The following is a 27,136-nucleotide window of genomic DNA, read 5'->3' on the forward strand; positions in this document are numbered from 1 at the left end:
CCCCACGTGGCCAGCTGTCATAAAACTATTGCCTGAACTGCAGCAAGCATAAGTGTGGCAGGAGAAAGAAACATAGTTTGTTCTCCTATTCTTCGTAGAGGGTGGAGAAGGTGGAAATATTTCTAATTGCTTCAATTCAGGGTTCTTTTTATCTACACTCATCTATACATGAGTATGTAAGGCACTGAAATGTTTGCTTTTGCACATCATTGGTCTGTCTCATTCCTTGGGCAGACTGAGAACCAGCTAGCAGCAAAATCCTTATTAAAAACATTGTAGTGGTTGCTCAGGTCGAGCTATGGTGTTGCTCTTGGGAGGTTCCCATTTTTAAACAGCTTTTGTTTTCTTGTAGTTGAGCTTAATTTTTTTCATAACCCTGATTAGACTTTATCTGAAATTCATAAAAAAAGGGTTTATTTATTATTTATCATCATAGCTGAAGAACCGGATGCAAAATAAAACTCACAGCAGCTGAATCCTTCTTGCATTCACATACATATTTTATATCATTCATAATGAATACAATACCATCATATAGAAAGAAGTTCAACTCGGCCAGCAACTGAAGAAAGTTCAAAATAAGAAGTGTTATCTGAAGGAACAGAAAGGAACAGTTTCCTTTTTAAGTGCTTACCCCGTTCAAACCCTGGGTCTAAGTCAATCTAACTGGAGCAAAGCATCAAGCAGCAACACTAAGGGTTTTAGCCTACAAGATGCTGAGCACTCCCAATTTCCACTGACTGCAATGGGAGCTGAGTGCACGTCACCATCTTGCAGAATGATCCATAACTGACTGAGTAGTCAATAACTTACGAGTGCCTTCCTCTTTACAGGGGAATAACCAAATCGAGGTTAAACAGACTCCAAGGGCCTACCTACGTGGAATCAATTTTGCCATGAAAAGCACAGGGACCTAATCATCCCAACCAGTGTGCACACCAGCTCTCACTGACAAGCCTGAGGAGAATAGCTCAGGCTATAGTTACTATCAAGTTAGTAGGGAGTATCTTGAAGATATGACACTGAAATGGGTTCTCCATTCTCTCACTTCTATGCTCTGATTGGCTCCTGTCCTCACAGCTCCCCATGCAGGGCTCTGACAAACCTAGCCATTCCATCTTCTTACCACTATGCCCACTCTGTCTCCATGCCTAATCTCAGGATTTGCAATGTCTCCTTCTGCAGGGCTGGCTTACCCCAACCCCTACCCCCATTTTAGAGCAATTCCATTTTAAAATTAAATTTTATTGCTTTGTTGGGGATTGCATGGGGTGACAGGCAGGGAATCAGGTCAGAAAACGAGGTATCTATGTTTGCTGTGGGCATACGGACGAGGAATTCTAAGAACAGTAACCAAGCAGAGCAGGGATTTATAGGGGTCAGAGTAGGGAGATTTACATAATTACTGAGCTTATACTGAGAAATAAGCATAGAATAATTATGTAAATCAGAGCCCCGCCCTAAGCCAGCATGCAGGGATGTGCATCACTGAAAAACACACGTCTAGCCGTGGATTAATAACTGTATAGTATCCTGTGTTCTCGACTAGTGGGGAGAACTCTCTTTCAAGGTGACATGCAATAAAGAATAGCTCTTCATATACCAAATAAATCAGTTCCTCACTGCATGTGACCAAAAGATTAAGACAAAACACAAAGGCGATCTACGTTTTTTTAAAATGTGTTCCCACACAGTACAGTCTGTTACTTTTTTATTTAAATGATGGAAATTACCCAGAATGTGTGTTATGCCAATTGCTTAAAATTAATTTTTTTTTCCTCCTGGTAGAGATCCCAGGGGTGGACTGAAAGACTGGGCAGGTACATTCACAAAGTCCCCCCCACACACACACCTTTTTTTTTTTTTTTTTTTTTTTTAAATACTGCTGAAAGGGCTTTTACAGCTCCCTCCCACAGACCTTTTTGAAAATCACCTCCAAACACCACCAGAATAACAAGACTGCTAAGTGAACAATTTACACAGTTATGAAGCATCTCGCTCGTGACGCTGAAACTACACTGACATCAGGAAGAGGAGGAGGAGATGAGAAATAGCTGTGGGCAAAACAAATCAAAAGGACAATTGCATTAAGTGGAAAGTGATCACAATTTTTTTAAAACATTAAAAAAAACCAGGAAAGTAAACTTACACTGTGATGAGCCAAGAAGATTTTTTGGGGGCTTAATTATAATATAAGAAAGACCAGGGTCTATAGGACCTTCAAAGATCCCCACCCCTCTCTTCTTTCCAGCACATAGAACTATTGAACAAGACAGGCAATCTCTGCTTCTACTGAGACTCCCACAAGGGTCCAATACAGAAGTTCTTGGGGAGGAACTTGGCTAGCGCGGAGGTTCAAGCAGAAAAATCCAGAAAAAACATTAGTTAGATTTGAATAAAAAGATCTTAAAGAAAAATTGTCAAATTGAAAAACTTGACAAAACTGTGTGAATTGACAGAAATGTTTCGGATTGGCCCCAAACTAATTTTTTTCCCCAGTTTTTCATTTCAATCGATATAGTTTGGTGAACTTGAATAGATTTTTTTTTATTTTTTTCATTTTGATTCTGTCTTTTTCAGGTCTTTTTCATTCTGGTTTTTTTTCCTGGTCAAATTTCAGAACAGAGCGGTGTTTCAGTATAAAAGGTTGAAACAACGTGTTTCAACGTGGCAGAAACAAAAACATTTTATGTAAAACAAATTTTTTTTTTTTTTAAAGACAGAAATTATTTGTCAAATTGACTCAAACTGCAAATAGTTTTGGCGCCCCGAAAAATGCAAAGTTCATCTAAAACATTTTGCCTAGCTCTACTCAGGACTTTTTAGCCTTGTTTCTATTACCCTAAGTTAAAGGAACATGTGTTGAGGAAAGCAGCAGCAGAATTCTTTTTACCGGATCCTGGGCTCCCTAAAACATTTGGACAATTGTCCAGGCGGATTTGCAGCATCTTTGTTCTCTATGCTCACATTCACAGTAGGTCAGTTCCATAAGGCCTTGAGTCAGCAAGAACTTAAGTACCTGCTTAAGAATAGCCCTGCTCAGAAAAGCATTTTAAATACTTGCTTAAGTCCCAGTAAAGTCAGGTTCTTAAATGCTTTGCTAAATAGAGATGGACTTAGGTATATGCTTTAAGCTAAGCACATGCCTAAATGCTTTGCTGAATCCGGGCCTAAGGGCTTGTTTACGCTTCAAATGGTAAAGCAGCACAGCTGCCGCATTGCAGCCGCACTGCTGTAGTGCTTCAGTGTAGACACCACCTACACTGATGGGAGAATCCCTCCCATCCACCTAGGTAATCCACCTTCCAGAGAGGGTAGTCAGGTGGATGGAAGAATTCTTCTGTCAACCTAGCACTGTCCACACCGGGGCGTAGCTTGTCCTAATTATGCTGCTCGGGATATGGATTTTTCACACCCCAGAGCGATGTAGCTGGGTTGACCTAACTTTTTAGTACAGCCCAGGCCTAAATGTTGATTTGACAAGCTTTGTATTAAACAAAACAAAACAAAACCCTCTACTGCACATTTTCAGTATGCAAGCACTTACAACATGCATATAGTTAAGCCAATTCCCTTTGATGCAAGGCCTCGTGCTGCCTCTCAATGAGAACTATTTCCATGCCGATGGAAGATTTCCATGCCTGAAAAGATTTTTTTTAAGGGAAGCTTGTATTTTTTAGCCTCTCCTATTGTAAGAGTGGTAAACCTTTTTACACTCAAAAAACAACAAGAAAAAGAGTTATCTTCAGGCAGGCACCAAGTCGCAAACATTTAACCCCAAAGATACAACTTTCTCAAAACTATATGACAGTGAAAATTGAGCTTTATCATGAAAGCTTTTTGTTTTTTGACCAAGAATCACAGAACCAGAGGGTTAAAAGGGACTGCAAGGGTCATCTAGTCTAACCCCCTGCCAAGATGCAGGATTTGTTGCATCTAAACCATGGCTATCCAGCCTCCTTTTGAAAACCTCTAGTGAAGGAGCTTTCACAACCTCCCAAGGAGTCTTCAACTATAACTAATATTTGCTCTTAATGCAGGTAGACCACACAGGGAAAATAAGGGGCAATTTACCCCCCTTACTCTTCTGTGTGGGCACAAGAGGTGAGCCATGACTTCACCCTGTGTAGTTAAAGTGTTTATCAGACCTTTACCTAAGAAAGGTCAATATACACAGATTTATCTAGTTTCAGAGTAACAGCCGTGTTAGTCTGTATCCGCAAAAAGAAGAACAGGAGTACTTGTGGCACCTTAGAGACTAACAAATTTATTAGAGCATAAGCTTTCGTGGGCTACAACCCACTTCTTCGGATCTAGGTTGGTTAGGGGAGACATCTCAGACATGATTTACAAGCAACTGCATAGCCAAGCTAACCTATCATCCTAAAAACTTTGGATTCAGTTGGGTTCAGAGGGTGAAGTGAAATACATCATTAGCACAGATAACTAGTAGATGATATGAACTTCATTAGATTTTCTTCGAGTTAGCCACTTTACTCCTACAAAACCCACAAGAAAAGCAATCATTTGCAGACCGCACTTATCTGTCATAGTGCACTGTGTAGAAAAATTAATTGCAGGACTACCTTATTCTCCGTCTTGGCCCTGGAGCATAGCTCAGATGTACTTTCTCCTTCAAGAAGAGTGCACTGTACATTAGGCACTCTAGGCAGTTTAAGAGAGAAGAACTGTGGTTTCTAATTGTTGCCATTAGAACACTGAATCACTTATGGGTTTTGATGGTTTTATTCTGCTATCAAAGTGCCCTGTATGCATTTTAAATGAAATAATCAATGGCTGGCCCAGATGAAAGAGAAGTGACCTTTCATATTCTTTTATGACTCAGTAGGGTGAGCACTGCCTCCTCCTTAACACAACTAGGTTCAGACTTGCTTATCTCTCTTCAGACCTTCTAAACAAATTGGTGTTTGTTTAACAGAAGTCAGTTTCAAGCTGTAGCTCTGTGTGGAACTTGCACTTCAAAGGCTACTTTTATCCAAGGATCTCAAAACACTTTAAAGATCAAAGGCTAGTCTGTCGTTGCCTTATTAGAGCTGGTTGCAAAACGTTGTGACATAGCCTAATATAAATTTTAATTTGATCATTTTAATTGTTCACATTCTGAATGGTTTTGGTATTCCTTGAATCCTGTGCACTATTCACTTCAGTCATATAGGATGAAATTCAATAAGGACAAATGCAAAGTACTCCACTTAGGAAGGAACAATCAGTTGCACACATACAAAATGGGAAATGACGACCTAGGAAGGAGTACTGCAGAAAGGGATCTGCGGGTCATAGTGGACCACAAGCTAAATATGAGTCAACAGTGTAACACTATTGCAAAAAAAAGCAAACATCATTCAGGAGGGATGTATTAGCAGGAGTGTTGTAAGCAAGACACAAGAACTAATTCTCCCACTCTACTCCGTGCTGATTAGGCCTCAACTGGAGTATTGTGTTCAGTTCTGGATGCCACATTTCAGGAAAGATGTGTACAAACTGGAAAAAGTCCAGAGAAGAGCAACAAAAATGATTAAAAGTCTAGAAAACATGACCTATGAGGAAAGATGGAAAAAAATGGGTTTGTTTAGTCTGGAGAAGAGAAGACAGAGGGGGCATGATAATAGTTTTCAAGTACATAAAAGGTTACAAAGAGGAGGGTACCTCTGAGGACAGGACCAGAAACAATGGACTTGAATTGCAGAAAGGACAGTTTAGGCTGGACATTAGGAAAAACTTCCTGTCAGGGTGGTTAAGCACTGGAATAAATTGCCTAGAGAGGTTATGGGATCTCCATCACTGGAGATTTTTAAGAGCAGATTAACCCAAACATCTGTCAGGGATGATCTAGATAATACTTAGTCCTGCCATGAGTGCAGGGGACTGGACTAGATGACCTCTTGAGGTCCCTTCCAATTCCATGATTCTACTAAAGAGAAAATACAGTATGTTCCTGTTGTGGTCTTTCCTCCTGAATCTTCTCTGGCTTCCAACCCTCTGCTTCTACAGCTTCTTCCTTCGTTGGCTGCTCCCTTTAATTTTCAGAATATCTCATTCCTACAGGGATCAGAGAAGTAGGATGGCAAAGGGATCCAAGGTATCCCTGGCAAGTCTGTTCCAGCTGAGTTCAGCGATTACAACTATTTTTAAGAAGATAATGTTATCTATAAGCATCTGTCCCAATTTTTTTAAATGTATGACTAAACATAATACAGTCATTGTTTTATTAAACCAAAGCATTCCCCCTGGAGTGTCAAAAATCCATGTCATATCCACAAGGACTGGATTTTGCATCTGCAGCTCTGGTTAGCTAAAAAATGTGGAAAAACTCATGTAGCCAGACAACTTCCTACTGGCCCCACATAAAATGTTCTGCAGTAAAAGTCCAGAATAAATTACACTAAAAATGCTCCATATTTGCCTATTTCAGACAACGCCATAGAGAACACCTCTGTGCTTTGTTACATCTGCTCAGTATTGGTCAATGCATATTCCTTTTTGAGACTTTTCCATTACAAATTAGAAAAATACATATTTCTAGAGATTGGGGGTGGGAGGGTGGCAAGCAGTAAGAACACAAGAACAATTTACTAGCTCTTCAAGGAGACAATGTAGCATAAAACACTGTATACATTTTGGGAGCTACTTATATGTTTGACTGGAATCTCACACAGTTCAATCTACTGTATATATATTTAACAGAATCAGCATTTATAGGATCAAGTTTTCACTACAGTGTATGGGAAGCTCCAAGCTTCAACCATGTGCATGTAGCTAGGCATCACATAGACAATTCACTTGCTAATGTCTGGTTTTAAACTGGAATTTTCATATTTTTTTAAGGATATTTTTTTATCCTTACCTGTATCAGTCTCATTGAGATAAGTAAAGTGATCCAGCATGAATGTAAAAAAACTGGACAGCTGAATAAGAAAAAAAAATACGTTAATCAATTCAGGAGATCACATAAACATTAATGGTCTCTCATTTTTCTTTACTCTTTTCCCTCTAATTGGGACATTTAGATAGAAAGATACAGAGGCACCTTGGATCTGTATCACTTGTTTATGATAACAATGCAACCTTGTCCTCTTGTAGGAATTGCAACTTTCTCCTTCCTCCTTACTGCAGGCTAGTGGGCTCACGCTGATTCATAAACATGCACTAATTGAATTTAACAAACTCCTTTAAAGCTAGTTGATACTGTTCATTTTCAGAATAGAATGAACATTAACTGAGCTTCATTAAACCATGTAAAACAATAACAAAAAAAGCAATGCAAGTAGTGCAAGTACCGGTAAGAAATGGATTCCACTTGCCCCACTGACAAAAAGGGACCAAATTTTGAAACCCAGCACTGCCTGTTGACATATAATATTGACTGTAGTCATTCATAATGTTTTGTAAGAATTCATTTAAAAACACACACTATTAAAAAATGTAAAATGCTTACCAAAAATTAAACCGTATTTTTAAAGAAAAGTGTGAGAAATGTAGAAAAATGTGTGGCAAAGAATTTTCCACCTTGTTCTTGACGTTAGGTCAGTGAACACCCCAGAGGCGGATTAAGGTCTCCTGGGACCCTGGGCCAGAGCAAGTGGGGAGGCCACAGCGATGGAACAGTGGCCCCGCCCCACCCTTTCTGCCCACAGCCCCACCCCCATTCCACCCAGGGCCCCACCCCATTCCACACACGCCCCACAACCCCTCCTCCTGTTCGCTCCTTTCTGCCACCACCACCCCACTGTGGCCCCAAGACTGGAGAAGCTCTGTCCCCCCCGCCTCAGCCCTGAGTCTGCAGAGAGGAGTGAGAGCTACTCCAGCCCTGAGGCCATGGCAGGGAGAGAGAGCTACTCCAGTCCCAGGGCTGCAGCTGGGGCTTCCCCTGCCTGCCCCACGGTTTCTGCTGCCCCATGGAGGATTTCTGCTGGGATGCCCATTTTTTCGGGGCCCCCCAGGTACAGACCCCCGGGTACAGGCCCCATGGGCCCATTGGATAATCCACCACTGCCCCCACTCTCTTTAAAATGTTGATGAGGAAGATTATTTGTTTGTATTACAGCAGCCCTGTTGGGCTAGATGCTGTACAAATAGTGAGAGATAGTATCTGCCCTGAAGCACTGACAAACTAGAGTGTGAGAAAGGAAATATTTTACGCTAGTTTACTGCTATTTTAATTTTTGACTTCCCCAAGATCACACAGGAAATCTGTGGCAGAGCCAGGAACAAAATCCAAGTCTCCTTAGTCACAGTCCAGAGCCTTAATTACAAAACCATCCTCCTTCCTCAGTTTACAAAAACGAATTACAGGCAAAAAGCTAAATAAACTGAACTTTTTGGTAAGCATCCAAAACATCCACGGGATTAGATAGGTTTTTTTTGTAAACAGACAAGTAATATAATCCCTCCTGCTTCAGGGCATAAAGTAACCTCTAACTGGTGGAGGGTTAGGAAGAAACTTCCCCTATAAGCATGTTATTCCATTATTTTAATTACAGGGGTCATGCATCTTCTTTTGAAGCTTCTGATACTGGCCACTGTCAGAGACAGGTTACTGCACTGGATGGAACAGTGATCCAGTCTGGTATGGCAATTTCCACATTCCTATTTTTAAGTAAATCAGGAAATTGGATACACAAAACATTCAGGTGGCACGCAACTCGGAAGTTGCAACCCGCACATGCAGTTATCTATTTTGTTTGTGCAGCTTAGGGATACATTTCTGGACAGTGTGGCCTTCATGTTTCACCATAACAACCCTGGAGTACAGACCTGTAGTTGAGCTTGTTCTTCAGCATATTCAATTGACTGAAAGATGCTAAGAGCATACTGCCGCCTCATCTCCAGCCGGGCCATGTAACACCGATACCACCTCTGAATGAGGATAGCTGCTTTAATTGCTGCCAAAATGCAAAGCCACAAAAATACAAAGAAAAGAAATTACTGTGCAGCTACTGTGAAAACAGAAAGGCGTTAAGTTTCCACACTCCCTCCTCCCCAGAGCCCCAGCCAGATACCCGCACCCCTCTCCCTCCAGAGCCCAGCTGTGGGGTCCCCTGCAGCCCAGATACCCGCACCTCCCCCCCCCAGAGTCCAGCTGTGGGGTCCCCTGCAGCCCAGATACCCGCACCCCTCTTCCCCCAGAGCCCAGCTGTGGGGTCCCCTGCAGCCCAGATACCCGCACCTCTCTCCCCCAGAGTCCAGCTGTGGGGACCCCTGCAGCCCAGATACCCGCAACCCTCTTCCCCCAGAGCCCAGCTGTGGGGTCCCCTGCAGCCCAGATACCCGCACCTCTCTCCCCCAGAGTCCAGCTGTGGGGTCCCCTGCAGCCCAGATACCCGCACCTCTCTCCCCCAGAGCCCAGCTGTGGGGTCCCCTGCAGCCCAGATACCCGCACCTCTCTCCCCCAGAGTCCAGCTGTGGGGACCCCTGCAGCCCAGATACCCGCACCCCTCTTCCACCAGAGCCCAGCTATGGGGTCCCCTGCAGCCCAGATACCCGCACCTCTCTCCACCAGAGTCCAGCTGTGGGGACCCCTGCAGCCCAGATACCCGCACCTCTCTCCCCCAGAGTCCAGCTGTGGGGTCCCCTGCAGTCCAGATACCCGCACTTCTCTCCCCCATAGCCCAGCTGTGGGGACCCCTGCAGCCCAGATACCCGCACCTCTCTCCCCCAGAGCCCAGGGATCCAGAGGCAGAACAGCCTGATGCTCAGTCCCAGGCTTGCATGGTGGAGTTTTCTACGCACTGCACAGCTGCCAACTTTCACACGGTAAATAAGCCCCCCGACTTTCACAGTAAGACAAAAATCAAGCCAACCCTATTTCAAAACAAGGCCAAAACAAGCCAATCCCTAAGAACCCCAACACTCTATGTGCCTAGATCCCCCCGGCGTGCAGTCTGGGACCGTGGTGGGCCCGCTGTGCACCCCTGACTCTCTCTCCCTCTTGCCCCCCCTTGCACCTGCTTGCCGGGAGCCAATTAAAAAAAAAAAAAAAAAAAAAAGCAACAAGCCAAACAAGCAACAAGCTACAAGTCAAAAACTAGCCAACAAGCAACTCACAAGCCAATTAAGCCAAAAAACAAGCCCAATTTCTGCATTTTTTCCATGGGGTTGGCATGTCTGGCACATCGCCCTCTCCTTCCCTCAGGGCATGCGAGGAACTGCAGCTGCTGGAAACCCTCCAGCTCCTCCAGCTCCTCCTCCTCCTTCCCCTCCTCCCCGACAGTGTCTTCTATGTGCGAGTTGGGCTCAGCAGGGTCCAGCGGCCGCTAGTGGCAGCCCACTGCAGCCCATTTTTGTGGGAGAAAGGGAATTCTGCACAAAAAACATTAATTTCTAAAAAATCTGCACTGCGCATTAGCCCAGAATTCCCCCAGGAGTACTAGTGGAGACACATAAGTGTCCTTTTGCCAGTATAGTTTATACCAGTTCCCTGAACAAAATAAGATAGACCAGCAAAATGACTTTTTTGCTGGAATAACCACATCTACACTAGGGCTATGTACACACTGCAGCTTAGGCTGGTATAAATTGTGTCGCTCAGGGGTGTGAATAAGCCATCGCCCTGAGTGACGTAAGTTACACTGATCTAAGCGCCGGTGTGGCTAGTGCCCTGTTGGCAGGAGAGCTTCTCGTGCTGACATAGCTAGGGCCGCTTGTGGGAGCTGGAGAAATGAAGTCAAAGGGAGAGCTGTCTCCCACCAGCTTAGACCATCTGCACTAGCAGCGGTACAGCTGCTCTGATGCCGCTGCGCTGACGTAACGTAGTCATAGCCTAGGGCTTTTGCCATCATAGCTATGTTGGTTGGGCAGTGACTTTTTCCACATACCTAACTGAGGGATGTCTACACAATCAATAGCTTTTCCCATTCTCCTCTCCGCATTCCCACCCCTGATCATTAAAGGGACTGCATCAATTAGTTATGGTAATACAAATAATTATAACACCTAGAAGCCCCAGTCATTGGACCATGATCCCTTTAGGCACTGTACAAATACAAAAGGCAGTCCTGTTGAGAGCTTGTTGCCTAGGTAATGGTTAAAGATAAATGTTACTTTAAGTTCTAGTTAAAATGTAACCCTATTACTAATGGGCTAATCCCATTCAGCACCAGACACTGAGTGTTACAAGTATTCAGTGCAGGGTATTAAACTAGTGAGCAAAAGAGGGAGAGCATGTCATTTCAAATCTGTGACTCTGTTCCTCATCTGTAAAATGAGCAGAAAATCCCCCTCCCCTCTCCCCTCCCCCCCCCCGCTTATTCTGTTTTGCAGACTACAAGCTCTTCAGGGTAGGGACTGTTTCTTACTATGTGTATCTACAGCACCAAGCACCATGAAGCTTTGCTTCCTGATTGAGTCTTTAAGCACTATTATAATGCAAATAATAATAAAGCTTGTGCAAGGCATGTGAAGGGGAAATCGAGCCATCCCCAGGAGCACTGTGCAAAGGCTAGGCACATTCTAGCTCTATGCTAAACACCACTGGCATATACCACTGTGTGACCTATTTTTTGAACAAGGAAAATGCCAGCATTAACTTTTAACAGAATTTTTACCCAAGTACTGAAGAGATTTGTCAACCAACAGACTGACATTAAGCAAGAAATTAAACAAAACTCTGTTCTGCAGACTAATCATTCTGTAGTGCAATTATTGAATCTGACCATCACTGAGGTAGCTCTGTTTGATTTCAGTTTCTTTTTAAGTAATAGTCATTCTGCCTTAACCAATATTTAAAAGTCAGACATCCTCTAAAAGAGAGCATTTAAAACAGAATTTAATCTAAGCTACTACTTGAAAACAGGATTGCGGGGGTGGGGGAGTGCAACCCTTTAATTCTCTTTAATTGTTAACAGAGGATAACAAGGCTAACAAATGACACAGGCACAGTACCTACCTCTCTCTGACTTTTTTGCCCGACTCCCAGTCACAGAAGTGCCACATCCCATGGCTCTAGTACAGACTGTCCATCAATTTAATTTCTCTTCATAGGCAATGGGTTTTTCTCATCCAACCGTGTTACAAGCATTTCCTTTATGTTCCACTTATGATGCAATGAACCACCCCAAGCTGATTCACTCCTGTTATTAGCTCTAATGAGGAAGAGGAGTAGGGGAGGTAATAAAAAATAAAGTGGTTAATAGCATAGACTCTACCGTGCAACTCAGCAGAGATCATTAAAGCTCGTTATGAAATACTGTATGTCATGTGATGTGGAAACTGAACCTAACAAACAATGTAGGGTTATTTTCCAGAACTCAGCAGCAGTAGCCTCCCATTGCTGTCGCCTGCATTAGGGTCAGATGAACATCTATGAATAAAGTTTCCTCTTCTGAATAAAATGCTACCTACTGGCTGAAAAGCAATATGTACCAGTGAGCTACTGAAAGCTTTATTACCAGTGACAGGAAACTACAGAGAAATTACTTTTGTTATTGTGATTTGAAAAGTAGTGCATCAGAACTTAAAGAATTTAAAATTAAAGGGAAATGATACTGCAACTATTAAACCAACAAAATAAATTTTAAGATAACTCACCCTACCATTTACCAGTACACTGCACTTAGTCTCTCATCACATCATAATGCTGTTTACCAGTTCTTCTGAGAACAGAAGAAGCTCTTTAATGTACACTTAGTTAATATCAAATCTCAAATTCACTTGAACACAATACAAGGTGACCCCTTGCAAAGTTTAAGTAGCAGATACGATGCTGTAGTGAGGCGTCTCATAATAAGAATTCACTTATTTTTACTAAATGTACTACAGCACATTTACTACGAGTCATGATAACAAAACTAAACTAATTTTGTCAAATAAATGAACAAAGTACATTTTATAATGCAGTCTTCTGGGTTTTTCTTTGTGTTTGTTCATCCACTCACTAATTCACATCATTCACAAATTTGCAACGTGTCTCCTGGTCAATGACTTCAAATTAATGAATTTCACTGTAAAATAAATTTGGTGACATTTTTGGAGTGCTACACAATTCTATAGAGCTTTGCGATGGTTGGGGTTTATTTTAGCCTGAACACCTTATCTGATCATACTTTTACTTCTCTTTCCTACGGTTATGTATGAGTCTGTAGCACAGACTGCACGGCTAAATTATTGTGTACATTATATTTAATATCCTTTCAAAAAGTTTCAAAACAAAAAGCAAAACACTCTCTCCAGCCAACCTAAATGTGACTACATAAATAATAGAACAAATGCTTGAGTAGTGCTCTTTTGCGTCTATTTTACTGTTATGATAAATGAGATAAAAGGCATGAAGAGGCAGATAAAGGCAAAAATGTTATACTAACTAGTGCAGTCTATAAAGTTACTGTATTTGCAAGACCAGAAACTAGGACACTGCTGTTGCAACATTTTTTGTAGTCCCAAAATACTCCTACAAAAGACAAGAGTATGCTTTAAAAAATCTACGCCGGTCTTGCGACTGCCCAGCTTCTGAAGTCAGTGCCATAGAGCATACTTCACAGAGAGGAGGGTTTTTTCTAGTAACTCCAGTGTTCTGGATGAGTTTATCATGAAACACTGAACAAGTGATGTTAACATTCACTTTGAGGAAAACAACAGCTTTAAAGTCTGCACTCATTCAGCTTCTCTCTTTGCTCTACGCAGTGTTCACTGCACTGTACACCGTCTCCTAACTTGCCTCCCTAGGACGTTCACAGGCCATTGTGGGTCCAACTGGCACAGCCCATCACACCTAGGTCCTGGTTTTAGAATTAGATGTCAATATCGAGGACATCATAACCCAGCCTTCATCTTGGACAGACCATCATCTCACTAAGGAACTAATCAGAGCTCTCCTGGCTCCCAGGTATCAAGAAAGACCCATACAACCCTGATTCAACCACCAAGGCTCTTCGACTCCATCAAACTGCTAAAGGAGTGCAGCACTCGACCCACAGGACAAATTGTTAAGGATCCGTGAATCATCATCATTGTATACTAGCCTCAAACACTGACATAATCTCCCCCAAATGGCCCATTCCTCCCCATTGCCTCCTTGGTTTTCAGACACCTCTGTGCCATATGAAAGAGAGAGAGAGGCAGAAACTTGAGCACCAATGATGGAAAATGAAGGCTGAAACATAGAATTCTTCCAAACCTACACTGATCCTGGTCCTGATCTTCCTACCAGCCTCCACAGAAGCTGCCAAATCCAACCTGAAGGAGCTGCTTCATCCATTATGAATGCCTACACCCTGCATCCAAGCTGAGCACCAAGCACTGTGAAGAACCATCATTCTCTTTTGCTGAAAAGTTCATGCACAAGCACATTCAGGACGTTTTTTCAAACAGCATGGATCCACTTTGCCACCGAACAGCCCACCTGCATTCCAAGAGTTCAGTACATTCACTCACTGAGAAGTACTAGACACCCTAAAGAGTCTTGACCCAAGACCTGTGAATCCAACTTATGCCCTTCCTGACTAGTGTAAGACAGGCATGAGCAACTGTTGCCACTCCTGACTATAGCCAATGCCGTCTTCAGGAAAGGAACTGTCTCTTCCTCCTTCAAACATGCAAAAATCTGAATGATCCTGAAGCAACCACCCTGGAAACACCAGTGTCAAACCTGTTCCTGAGCAAGCTCAGAGAAGCTAGTCAAAGGCCAACTTTGACTTATCTACTTGAATCCAGTATTCTAGACCCAGCAGAATCTGGACTCAGGCCAGGGCATGGAAGGGAAAACCTTTTAGATGATCATCTGCTGCCAGTGGGTGGTGACGTCCATTCTCATCCTCCTGGATGTCTCGGCAACATTCAAATCTTTCAACCATTAGATACTCCTGCCTCTGCTGAGAGAAGTAACAAGAGTCCAGGGAAATGTACTAAAATGGTTTATGTTCTCCTTGTAGAGATGCACCCAAAGTATAGCAATGGAAAACTGCACCTGAACCCCTAGGCTCCTCTTTTGTGGAGTTCCACAAGGATCAATTCTCTCTCTCTAGTCCTAGTCAATGTTTACCTGAAGCTGCTTGGTGAACTGGAAAGACCACTTGGACTCAAATGCCACCAATATGCAGATTAACACAGCTCTACTTATTCTTCACCACATACGATTGTACCGCTACCACCAAGCTGGCTTAGTGCTTTGATATCAGCTCATGGACAGGGCCGCTGAGAGCGGGTTTGGGCCCCGGTGAAAAAAAAATTTTTTCGGGCCCCCCAGTAAGGGCGGACCGGCTAAACAGGGCCGACGAGAGGGGGGGAACCCAGGCCCCAGGCCCCCTTCCAGACCACTGGGCCCCAGTAAGGCGACAAGAGGGGAGGGAAGCCAGACCCTGGGCCCCCTTCCGGACCGCCGGGCCCCGGTAATTTGTACCAGCTTTCCCCCCCGCATCAGCCCTGCTCATGGATGAAGAACAGTTGATGGAAGCTGAACCCAAGCAAGACATGGGTGGGCAGAGGAAAGCATTTTGAAGAGTTTGCGCTAGAGTGCAGTCTCCATTGTTTGAAGGTACACATCCACAATCAGCGAATTCAGTGTGTAGTTTAGGAGTGCTTCTGGATTGCTTGCTGATGCTAAGCTCTCACATAGCACCATCCCCGAATAATGTTTCCCATCATCTCTAGTTGGCCAGGAGACTCCATCCCATCTTGGTGAAGAATGATCTGGCCTAGGGTTATTCACACCTTTGTCTCCTCTTGACTGGACTACACAGTGCAATATTCCAGGGAATGAATCCTTCATCACTTACAAAACCCCAGCTAATACAAAACACTGCAGCACTTCTCAGCAACAAAGGCTACCGTAAGCACATCTAATCTGTGCTCCACTCTCTACTGTGGATTCCCATAGAATATCAAGTCAAGTTCAAGGTTTCGATCCTTATTTTCAAGGTGCTCAATGACCTGGGCCCAGGGTATCTAGAAGATCACCTAATGTTCCAAAATTAAGACTGGTCAACAACTCCACTCCTCTGGCACAATGGAACACTCTACAATAAGGGTAAAATTAGTTTGTGCAGGAGACAGCTTTCTTTGAGACCAGTCTGAAACTCCCCTGGGAGCAAGCTCCCCTAGGAACTAAGGATTATCATAAACCTCACCACATTCCACTCCGAAGAAGTGCACCTGGCACTTGATCTGCCTTCTCTACTAACCACAAGCCAGTGAGTACATTAAAAAAAAATCCCCAAAACACAAAATCTTACCAACACTGTACATATAGTTATCCCCCGGGGGAAAAAATGAGAGAGAGAACAAGTCACATATGATACGTTAGTCACAACACTTAACAGGCCACTGGAAGGTGCTCAGATACCATGGTGATGAAGTAGCAACCTATTTAGAACAGAAAAGGAGTTCCACTGGACTATTTACTCCTGATAAATACTGAGCAAATATTACCCAGTGTAGCAGTGTGTCTTAAACAAACAACAAAAAACAAAAAGCAAAATAAAACCCTAACAATTTGACTGATGAAATGAAAAACTAGGGCTTTCCTGGTGTTTCAAAAGAAGTTTCTAGGATACCAGTAAATCATATGAAAAAGCAGAACACAGGGTAGTTAGCATTCTAGCTGCTGTTTTTAAAGAAAACATGCTTCCATAAGGCAGACAATAGAACAACTTTTGGGACAATAAGGGTAAGCAGGTTTCCTGGGGAATCTCTGGGGAGCAGTTAATGCAAAATGCACAACCCCAGTTATGCAGAACCCCAGACTTTTGAAGCTTCATCCTGAGAAAAGGGCCACTGACTAAGTCAGGGGTCAGCAACCTTTCAGAAGTCATGTGCCGAGTCTTCATTTATTCACTCTAATTTAAGTTTTCACGTGCTGGTGACACATTAACATTTTTATAAAGTCTCTTTCTATAAGTCTATAATATATAACTAAATTATTGTTGTATGTAAAGTAAATAAGGTTTTTAAAATGTTTAAGAAGCTTCATTTAAAATTAAATTAAAACGTAGAGCCCCCGGACCGGTGGCCAGGACCCTGGGCAGTGTGAGTGCCACTGAAAATCAGCTTGAGTGCTGCCTTTGGCACGTGTGCCATAGATTGCCTACCCCTGGACTAGGTGATTACCTGTTCCCAGAGCCTGGTGATTCTTTATAGAGCTCAGGCCTAGAGTGTAACAGCTGAACTGTCCAGTCGGGATGTGGAAAGACTGACACCTACCGAAGTCCTATGTTGGAGTTGGTGTGGCCTCTAGTAAGCATCTAACATGCAAATAGGTTCTTTTATTGTTTTTTTTATGTTGTCTCTGTAATTGTTTTACCCTAAGAATAAATGCAGTTTGCTTTGTGGAGGATGGCTGGTAACTGGCATACACTTGTAGTGTATACACCAAAATTGAAGCACCCAAACTAGTGGACGCATTTGAAAACTCATGTTTGACTTTTAATGAAATTAGATGGCAAGGCTTTTAGGGCAGGGAGTGCACCTGTTTTGTAAAACACAGCATATATTCGCAGCACTGTATTCGTTATGCTATAAGCCGATGAGCCCATGGGCTGTCAGATATAAGACAGAGCAGGCCTGAGGGACCAATGGCCATACAAATGAAAGCCACTAGCCTCTAACCTCTCATTCTTCCCCTATCACCAAGGCTTAATTTTTGCCAGGGCTGAGCCCCAGCACCCCTGGGCTTGATGTGTCAGTTATGAAAATTAAAAAAAAATTGCTTGATCCCCAGCACTAATTGCTTGAGCTTGGGCACCTTTCATTACAAATTAAGCACTGCCTATCACTGTTGCCCTGCGCGTTCCTTCTGTTTCTTCCTCACTTTCATAAATGAAGATTGAAGAGTTGTATTCGGTTTTTTTCAGGACAGGATCCCTGCTGGGATGCAGCTTAACTTATGCTACATTGTACTTCCCCTGCAGGTGGTTTCAGTGGACATTTCCCATTGTGCAAGTTCTCTATTCTCTCTCTCCCATTCCTATCTGTATTTCTATTACAGGGCTTTTAGGATGACCTTCAATAACATCTGTTAGAAAAACATTTGTGGTTTGATGAATTATGAGAGGGAGATGGATTTTCTAGGAGCATCTGAGGGTGTACATTTCTCATTAGAGGTCTGGCTTTGGCACCTGCTCACTGCTTATATTTTGATTTATTAAATATTCCACCAGTGCTTGTCACATTCCACCAGTGCTTGTGGAAGACTACCTCAGTTAGTTTTTTTCCCATGGAATTGAGGACTAGTGTACATATAAATGATAGGGTTGATCTTGATAGATAAAATTTATAATATCTGGAAACCTTTCCCGAAATCTGTTCTAAGAGAGGCTAAATAAGACAATGGAGATTCAGGATATCATCTGTCTAGGTACTTACAGTATATGGCCCTCATCACTGTTGTACCTTAACCCCTGAAAAATACCTGTTTATCAAGGAAATTATACCACATCCAACCCTGTGGTACTTCTGTGCAGTACAACACCTCTTGTTGAGACCCTTGTAGAATGATATTGTTTATTGACATATTGTTTATTACCAAACCATACTACTAAGTAATATTTCCTAGAGCCTGGTGGGATAGATGTGGTGAAATTAGGAACAATTTTATTTTATTTTTCTTTAGAGTTGGAATAAAATGAAATCCTAGTGGTTCACTGAAAGAAAATCATCACTGTAATCGTTTGTGTTACACAGCGTTAATTTACTCAATTTTTTCTTAAACTATGATTAAGCCTTCTGGCTCTGTAACATTACCTCTTTTTATTGTTTTGTGTAGTATTTGCATCCACTATACTAGTCAGTGGCTAAGATTTTGTCTAGTGGGAGGTATGCAGTGCCAAAACCTGAGATTAGACCAACTATGAACTTCAGGCACATCTGGGTCCAAACACCCGGCTCCAGGACCCATCTCTTGCACAGTGTATGTATGTAATCCATTTGTTATGAACAAGTATCCATTTGTTATGAACAAGTAATTTTAAAAAGCATTTAACATTTTTTAAACGGGACTTTTAAAAATAGTTAAGAAAATGCACTGGGTGAGGGGATATTCATAAGAGAAACCTCTCATGTGTCCACTATAGATGCTATTGCCCTGGGAGAAACCTAAACACATTGCCATAGTTTAAGAGAAGAATACTATAATTAGGGCCCTCCCTGATTCACGGTCCATTTTGATCAATTTCACAGTCATAGGATTTTTAAAATAGTAAATTTCATGATTTCATGGTGTTGTAACTGTAGGGGGTCCTGACCAAAAAAGGATTTTTTGGGGTGGGGGGGTGGGGGGAGAGGTCGCAAGGTTATTGTAGGGGGGGTTGAGGTACTGCTACTCTTACTTCTATGTTGCTGCTGGAGGCGGCACTACCTGCAGAGCTGGGCCCCCGGTCAGCTGCCGCCACTCTTTGCATGCCCAGCTCTGAAGGCAGCAGTTTAGAAGTAAGGGTGGCATGGTATGGTACTGCCACCCTTACTTCTGCGCTGCTGCTGGCAGAGTGCTGCCTTCAGAGCTGGGTTCCTAGCCAACAGCTGCTGCTCTCTGATTGCCCAACTCTGAAGGCAGCGCAGAAGTAAGGGTGGCAATACCGTGACACCCCCCCTAAAATAACCTTGAAACCCCCCTGAAACTCCCTTTTGGGTCAAGGCAGCCAATTTGAGAAACCCTTCTTTCCCTGTGAAATCTGTATAGTACAGGGTAAAAGCACACAAAAGACCAGATTTCACAGGGGGAGACCAGATTTCCCGGTCCATGACATGTTTTTCATGGACTTGAATTTGGTAGGGCCCTATCTATAATCAAGATTGAAGGAAACCTGCAATAAAGTCATTTATGGCTGCATGTTGTTAAACACACTCAAATTCCCTTTGGTTTAATGGAAGTTGAAGGTGCTCAGAACTTCATAAGATTACATCCTTAAAATCAGCAGTGATGTACCTGAGAAAGATAACTTTTAAGTTAAGAAGAGGAGGAGGATGTAAACATTAGCTTATGAAGAGCAATACGGTTTTTATCTATTGATTCTTTATCTGATAAGGCCTATTACACAAGGCATGACTAGCATCTCTATTTAAGTGATTTGCAGTGACTATATATGTGAAGGGAAGAAATCAAATACTTTCTGTTTCAATATATTATAAATAAAATAAATATTGCATGTAACAGCCAGTTAATTTCTTGAGCCTGTTTAGGGATAGAAAGCTAGGGTCAATATTGAATTGACTCAACTATTTCTGTGCATTGCTATGGGCGATGCCTCTCAAAGACCAGGCCAGGAATCAATAGGGAACAGATGTAGTAAGCTATCTGAAAGCCAATAAAGTCAACTCCAAATTCCTATGGGTCGTGGAAAGTGTAATATGTTCCAAAACTTCAAATCACAAAGCACTCTGTTCTCATCTACTCAGAACTTCTGGATAGCTGGTCCAACCAATTTTAAACTTTTTAAGGTGAACCATTCTGATTTTTATCACAGCAGTAAGCAAAATAATCTATATTACCATACACATCCTGTCATTCGCTGCACAAAGCTCTGATGCAGTTAATTTGCCCTTTTTTAAAGTGAATTAAAAGTGATCTTAACCCCTCCCCCCCCCCAAAGAAATTACCTGTTTTCTTGTGCTGCTGCAATGCAGAGGGCTTCCACAAAAGTGTCTTTAGGAGAATAAAAAAGCAGCCTCTTTTTGGAACCAGACGACATGACAGGGGTGCAGATCTGAAGGAGAATAGGTACTCTGGTTCTCTCTAGGGCTCTGAGGCTCACAGACTGCAATACTGGTGCCCTCCTTGCACTTACACAGCTTCCTGTGAGGAAATCTTTTAAGCCCCGCTTCAAAAATGAATACAATAACCCAAAGAGTTGCTTTCCATCTTCCAGCTTATTATGGGATCACAGGGCTGCAGACACAGAGCTAAACTGTGTAGATGCTGTTGCTGGAGCTGTATGTCACTATGCTCCCTGAATCTCAAACAAAGAAAGGATGTGCCGAAGTTATCTGCTTCAAATCTGAAGTCACATGATCGCTTTCAAGAACAGCCATTGCACAGTGACTATGAAACAACAATTTGCATTTGACCAGCACTAGTACACAAAATATAACAGGGAGCTTAGGTCCTCCAATGTAAGATCCCAGCTAGAAACACAGACTGCTAACTGCATTTAGCAGTATAGCATTGTGTCTCTCAGTTAGTGCTGGAATATTTTAGAAAACAATTCTACTTTGTTGTTGTGAGGCACTCAACGACTATGTTGAGGAACTTCATAGAAATGCCTATAAACTAAATACATTCAGTAAGCTAAATACATGCACTGCTTAGAGTGGATCAGTGCATGGTTTCCCCAACCCAGGCAGAAAGTGGGGAGTCAGATACTCCACAGGGTCAGAGATGCACATGTGGGGCAAGTGGGGGCATGGTAGGATCATCCCCCATTCTACATGAACTTACTACAAGCTGAGGCTTTATTAACAGCCTCAGGTTTATTAACTCCTGAGCTGAGCAAATCTTGGCTGCAAAATCCACCTTTAAAGAGTGTGGGAACTGCGAAGGTGTGCTGAGGGATTCCAGAAACAGCTGCACCAAAAGAAGCCCTTTCAGTCTAGAGAATTGTAGGAGGCTAGGAGGGAGCACACTGCATTTGGTAGACCCTCAAGGTCTGCCAGGATCTCAGGAGGCCAAATCCCCTGCTGCTTCCAGAGAAGGGTGTCAAACCCTCCTCCCTGCTCTGAATAAGGAATTCAGAGGAAACTCTGCAGGTTTCTTGGCCCCTACACAGGTTTTCCTATGTAAGCCATGATCTGACTTACGTGTACATTGGTATAAATCCAGACTGACTTCAGTGAAGTTACACTGGTATAAATTTGGAGTAATTGAAGACTGAATTAGGCTCAATGATCTATATTCTGCTCTCCCTTGTGGAAGGTTACACACGATTTGGAACATGCTCTAGAAATGCTTCTTCTATGGGGGCTAGTTCAGATCCTAAGCACAATGCAATTTGCATGCCATGATTCTTTATGAATTGAAAATTATTCTGCTTTTGTTTAACCATAGCATGGTGTCACGACTTGAGGACATCAGAGCTTTACATGCTGCTAAAAGCAGGGAGTGAATATTACTCAATGAATATCACATCTCTGATGCTGGAGTGTCCTAGCACAATTTAATACAGGCTTTGGGCTAATGAGCCTAATCCACACATACCCAGACCTATTAAACTTCATATATCTAGGGCAGGGGTGGGAAAACTACGGCCCAGGGGCCGCATCCGGCCCTCCAGATGTTTTAATTTGGCCCTCGAGCTCCCTCCAGGGAGCGGGGTCCAGGTCTTGCCCCGCTCCACGAGGCTCCCAGAAGCAGCAGCATGTTCCCGCTTCTGCTCCTATGCATAGGGACAGCCACGAGGCTCCACATGCTGCCCATGCCTCAAGTACCACCCCGGCAGCTCCCATTGGCCGGGAACCATGGCCTATGGGAGCTACAGAGATGGCGCCTGTGGACATGGCAGTGCACAGAGCCGCTTGGCTGTGCCTCCACATAGGAGCTGGAGTGGGGACATGCCGCTGCTTCCTGGAGCTGCTTGAGGTAAGCACCCCCCAAAGCCTACACTCCTGATCCCCTCCTGTGCCCCAACCCCCTGCACCACCCCTGATCCCCCTCCCACTCTCCAAACCCCTCGGTTCCAGCCTGGAGCACCCTTCTGCACCCCCAACCCCTCATCCTCAGCCTCACCCCAGAGCCCACCCCCCCAGCCAGAGCCCTCACCCTCTCCCGCACCCCAACCCCCAATTTCATGAGCCTTCATGGCACGCCATACAATTTCCAGACCCAGATGTGGCCCTCGGGCCAAAAAGTTCACCCAACCCCCTCTCAAAACTCTCGGCTAGTCCCACAGGGTAAAGCAAGATATGTACAGTACTTCCTCACTCTCCTGGGTAAGAAAAATAATCATCAACAGCACCTTTCCCAATACCCAAAATTTGGTCATGCCACTGCTCAGGAATCTAAACTCTATTTATTTATTTTTTTAAAAAGAGAACCAAATGGTAGTAAGAACTTTTAAAGATTTTACACAAAACACCATTATAATCTTTTCAGATGAGATGCAAAACCAAAGTCCTGGCCACTTGTGGTCATTAAAGACCAATATGACACTTTTTCCTAAGAGCAGCAGTGTTCAAACCCAAGGTCCTAAACAAATTTCAATTTGGATAGCAACATTCTGCCTACTTAAAATGTCTCTGAGGGCTGTTTTTCTCCCAAGTCTAAAAAAAATAAAATAAAATCTGTCTTTCTTAAAGCCATGGCTTTACTGAGCTCAATCTTGATCTCCTTCCTCTCTCTCAAAATTCCCTTTTATTTCAGTAAGACTTTTGTCTGAAAAAGGAATTCACGATCAGGCCCCCAAAACTCTAAATTAAACTAGGTTTATAAATCAAAATGTGCCTACGGTTTCATCAGTTGATTTAGTTTTTTAGTTAATCTGTAGATTCACAGAGTTTAAGGCCAGAAGGGACCATTAGATCATCAGGGGTCAGCAATCTTTAGCACGCAGCTCGCCAGGGTAAGCCCCCTGGTGGGCTGGGCTGGTTTGTTTACCTGCTGCATCTGCAGGTTCAGCCGATCACGGTTCCCACTGGCCGTGGTTCGCCGTCCCAGGCCAATAGGGGCTGCTGGAAGCGGTGGGGGCCGAGGGACGTGCTGGCCACTGCTTCCCGCCGTCTCCATTGGCCTGGAGCAGCAAACCGCGGCCACTGGGAACCGCGATTGGCTGAACCTGTGGACACAGCAGGTAAACAAACCAGCCCGGCCCGCCAGCGTGCTTACCCTGGCAAGCCGCGTGCCAAAGTTTGCTGATCCCTGATCTAGTCTGACCTCCTGTATGACATAGGCCATAGTATTTCATCTAGTTATCCCTGTATTGAGCCCAATAACTTGAGTTTGGCTAAAGCATATCTTCCAGAAAGGCAATCAGTCTTGATCTGAGAATGGAGAATCCACTACTTCCCTTGGTATTTTCTCCCCAGGAAGTTTCTTGTACACTGTAACAAGTCACCTCTTGAGACCAGCCCCATCCCTATCATTACGGTGCCCTACGCAGCCTGAGCACCTGCTTTCCCCCCCTTCCCCCGGAGAGGGTCTGGGCTGCGGAGCAGGAGCTGTGGGGGGCTGGCCGCCGTTGCTGCCACATACCAAGCCAGGGCCACCCGGGGGGAGGGGGCAAGTGGGGCAATTTGCCCCAGGCCCCGCAGGGGACCCCACAAGAGTTTTTCGAAGCCCCTGGAGCGGGGTCCTTCACTTGCTCTGGGGGCCCTGGAAAACGCTCACAGGGCCCGGTCCCCCGGAGCGTCTTCCACTCCAGGTCTTCGGCGGCAGTTCGGTGGCGGAGGGTCCTTCCGCCGAAGACCCCAGGCCCCCTGGTGGCCCTGTATCAAGCACGCAGCTGCGTAGGGCACCGTGAAAACTGGGGCAATTTGGTGTGCCAAATTTCATGGTGCCCAACACAGCTGCATATTCTGCATATGCCTAAGGACAGCCCTGCTTGAGACCTATATACAAGACCCTGCAACGTAAAGTGAAATCCTAGTGGTAGAATTGATATATTTTTAAAGCGTAAAATTATTTTGTGGCAGAACACTGAAGCAAATTATATTGTAAATTTATTAGTTTACATCTTAATTTACTGAGCTGATTTCTTGTGGCTTTTCTCATGTCCTTTGCACACAAGTCTATTTTCTAAATCTGTTTTATGTTACTGTCCCTGTCATAATAAAGTTTGGGTAATAAATAAACACAGACACACACCCTGAGATGATGATTTTATGTCACCCTAAAAACAATTTTTTTTTTGACAGTATACACTTTCCCTCAGAGTTACAGTATTTAATCCTTTATGTATGATCATTCTGTTCCAAAATACATGCAAGTAAAAATACATTACAACCTCTTTTCACTATACTCTGGTGGTATATGTTATTTATCAAATATTTCCTCTATGTGATATATTCATGCATGTGAGCAATGTCTAATATTTCAAAATAAGAAGATATAGGGCTTAGTCCAACTTTCACTGAAGTCTTTAGACAGGTTTCCTTTGATTTCAATGGGAGTTGGATCAAATCTTTAATTGTTAGCTTCCATAGGATACAAACATCCATTGTGTGTCCGCTTTCTATTCTATTCCTGAGGGAATTCTGCGCCAAAATACTAAAAATTCTGTGCCAAAACATTAAAAATTATGCAAAATTCTGCAAATTTTATTTGTCAATAAACAAGTGTAGTTCCAGCATGGCAGTGGGGAGTACAGGCCACTGGCTGCATTGAGGTGGGAGATCACCCTGAAGCCCCCACGTGCCCCGGTATAGGGACTCGGCAGCAAGGCTGCACCTGACCCTGACATAGTGAGAGGGCTGGGCCTGCCCCAGAAACACCCCAGGGCCCTGCCCCCTCTGTGTCATGTACACCAGGTGTGGGTGGGCAGGCTCAGCCCATCAGAATCCAAGTGTGGAAGAGCTTTGTGTGGGGGGATCCAGGTGTGGGGTGAGAGGTTTCTGTGTGGGGCAGTCTGGATGCAGGCAGCTCAGTGGGAGATCTGGATGGACAGGGACTCGTTGTGAGTGTCAGGTGAAGGGGCAACGGGAGTCTGCAGGGGATCCAGGTGAAGGTGGGGCTCAGCAGGAGGGGTATAGGTATGGGCATATGGGGCTCAGCGGGGGTGTCTGGGTATGGGGGGCTCTGGGTGCGGGGAGAGTGGACTTTGATGGGTTGGGGGGGGTCCAGGTGCAGCTGCTTGGGGATCAGTGAGGGTGGGGGTCTGGGTGTTGGGGGCTTGTTGGAGGGGTCCAGGTGTAGGGGGGGTAGGGCTTGTCAGGGTGAGGGTTCGATGTGCCTGCTTGACAGGGGAGCCCCCAGCTGCTGCTGAGGGAATGCCGCATGCCGGGCTCCTGCTTCCCCCATGATTCCCCTATTCCCTTTTCTTCTCCATTCCCGATTCACACATTCCCCTCCCTCTACCCTGTTCCACCCCCTTCCTTCCCCTTTGCCTCTTCACCCCCATGGCCCCCTTCCCTCATTTCCCCACCCCCTCCTTGCCAGCTCCACTGCGGGCACTCACCGTTGCACAGAAAAAAGGAAGCTCCTAGCACTAGGACCCAGGAGGCAGGGTTCAGCTGCAGAGTCAGTGGAGCCGAGACGCAGCCTCCTTCAGCTGGGCAGCTTTGCGCTTGCAGAAATGGTGGGGGTCAGCAGCATGTAACCCTGTGTGCCCCCCATGCCTCACCTCTGTTTTGAAGGGGCAATCGCCCCCCCCCCCCCATGCACCCATGGTCGTCCCCCCGCTCTGCACTGCTTCCCTTTGGTTCACGGTCATTGTCTGCAGGGAAGCACAGGAATTCTGCGGGGGGAGGGTATTTTCTGCAGGTGCACAGTCACACAGAATCCCCCCAGGAGTACTGTTTATAAAAGTTCCTTGTTCTCTGTCTTAGCGATCTGGTGTGATTAGACTTAGTGGGAATTTGATAAAGGGAATGGTCTGCGCCACCTCTCCAATTACCAAACAGGATCAGGATACCATGCAACTTGAGGAAACAGAAGTGAATGCAGTTTCCAAGTTAACCCCCCTCTGTGTTCCAGTCCTCCAACATAAGTTATGATCTAACAAAGTGGCTTCCCCTTTTACGCATGGCAGGCAGAACATACAACTTCCATGAGCAGGGCCAGGCATATATTCTTTTGCTGAACATAAGGTATACCGTGCACCATTAAGGCACTGAAAGGAATTATACTGAGAGCTGATTCTTGAAACCGCTAGTAGGCAAAAACCTATATTTGAAATGAGAGAGTCAGTGTAACATGAACAACCATCAATAAATGCGGCTGGTGCAAAGGTTAGGTAATCTCTTACAATTGCATCCACCTGAAATAGGACATACATGCTGTCATCATGAATGTACATTTTTTTGTTCCACATAGTGTTTCAAAACTAAGTTCTTAAACAGATTACCATGCATGCATGTCACCAACGTAAGTCAAACTTAGTTACAGGCTTATTTCTGAGAGGCTCCAGTTTAACTGATATTTTTCGGGGATGGACTATGACCACAAGTCAGAGAGAGTGTGCTCCTTCAGAGCTCTGACCAACTTCTTCCTCCTCTTATCCCATTTTGCCACAAAACTCAGAAAATAATTATTTTTAACAGCGCACAG

General features: G+C 44.1%; 1 protein-coding gene across 6 annotated transcripts in view; it reads right to left on the bottom strand.

Moving 5' to 3' along the window:
• Positions 1–27,136, bottom strand: part of PPEF1 (protein phosphatase with EF-hand domain 1) — a 67,792-nt gene that overhangs the window by 34,997 nt on the left and 5,659 nt on the right. For 3 of the 6 annotated variants that reach the window (XM_054006720.1, XM_054006728.1, XM_054006724.1), the window contains exons 1-4: positions 20,542–20,848; positions 11,906–12,101; positions 8,776–8,903; positions 6,866–6,926 (exon numbers count right to left, since the gene is read on the bottom strand). In XM_054006720.1, coding sequence (XP_053862695.1) covers positions 6,866–6,926; positions 8,776–8,903; positions 11,906–11,957 — 241 coding nt within the window. In that variant the 5' untranslated portion in view covers positions 11,958–12,101; positions 20,542–20,848. Of the gene's footprint in view, positions 1–6,865; positions 6,927–8,775; positions 8,904–11,905; positions 12,102–12,546; positions 12,568–20,541; positions 20,849–27,136 lie in introns of those variants that run through there. The other 3 variants (XM_054006722.1, XM_054006721.1, XM_054006726.1) reach the window with 3 other exon arrangements.

Source organism: Malaclemys terrapin, chromosome 1, assembly GCF_027887155.1.
Source record: "Malaclemys terrapin pileata isolate rMalTer1 chromosome 1, rMalTer1.hap1, whole genome shotgun sequence".
NCBI classification, from domain to species: Eukaryota; Metazoa; Chordata; order Testudines; family Emydidae; genus Malaclemys; species Malaclemys terrapin.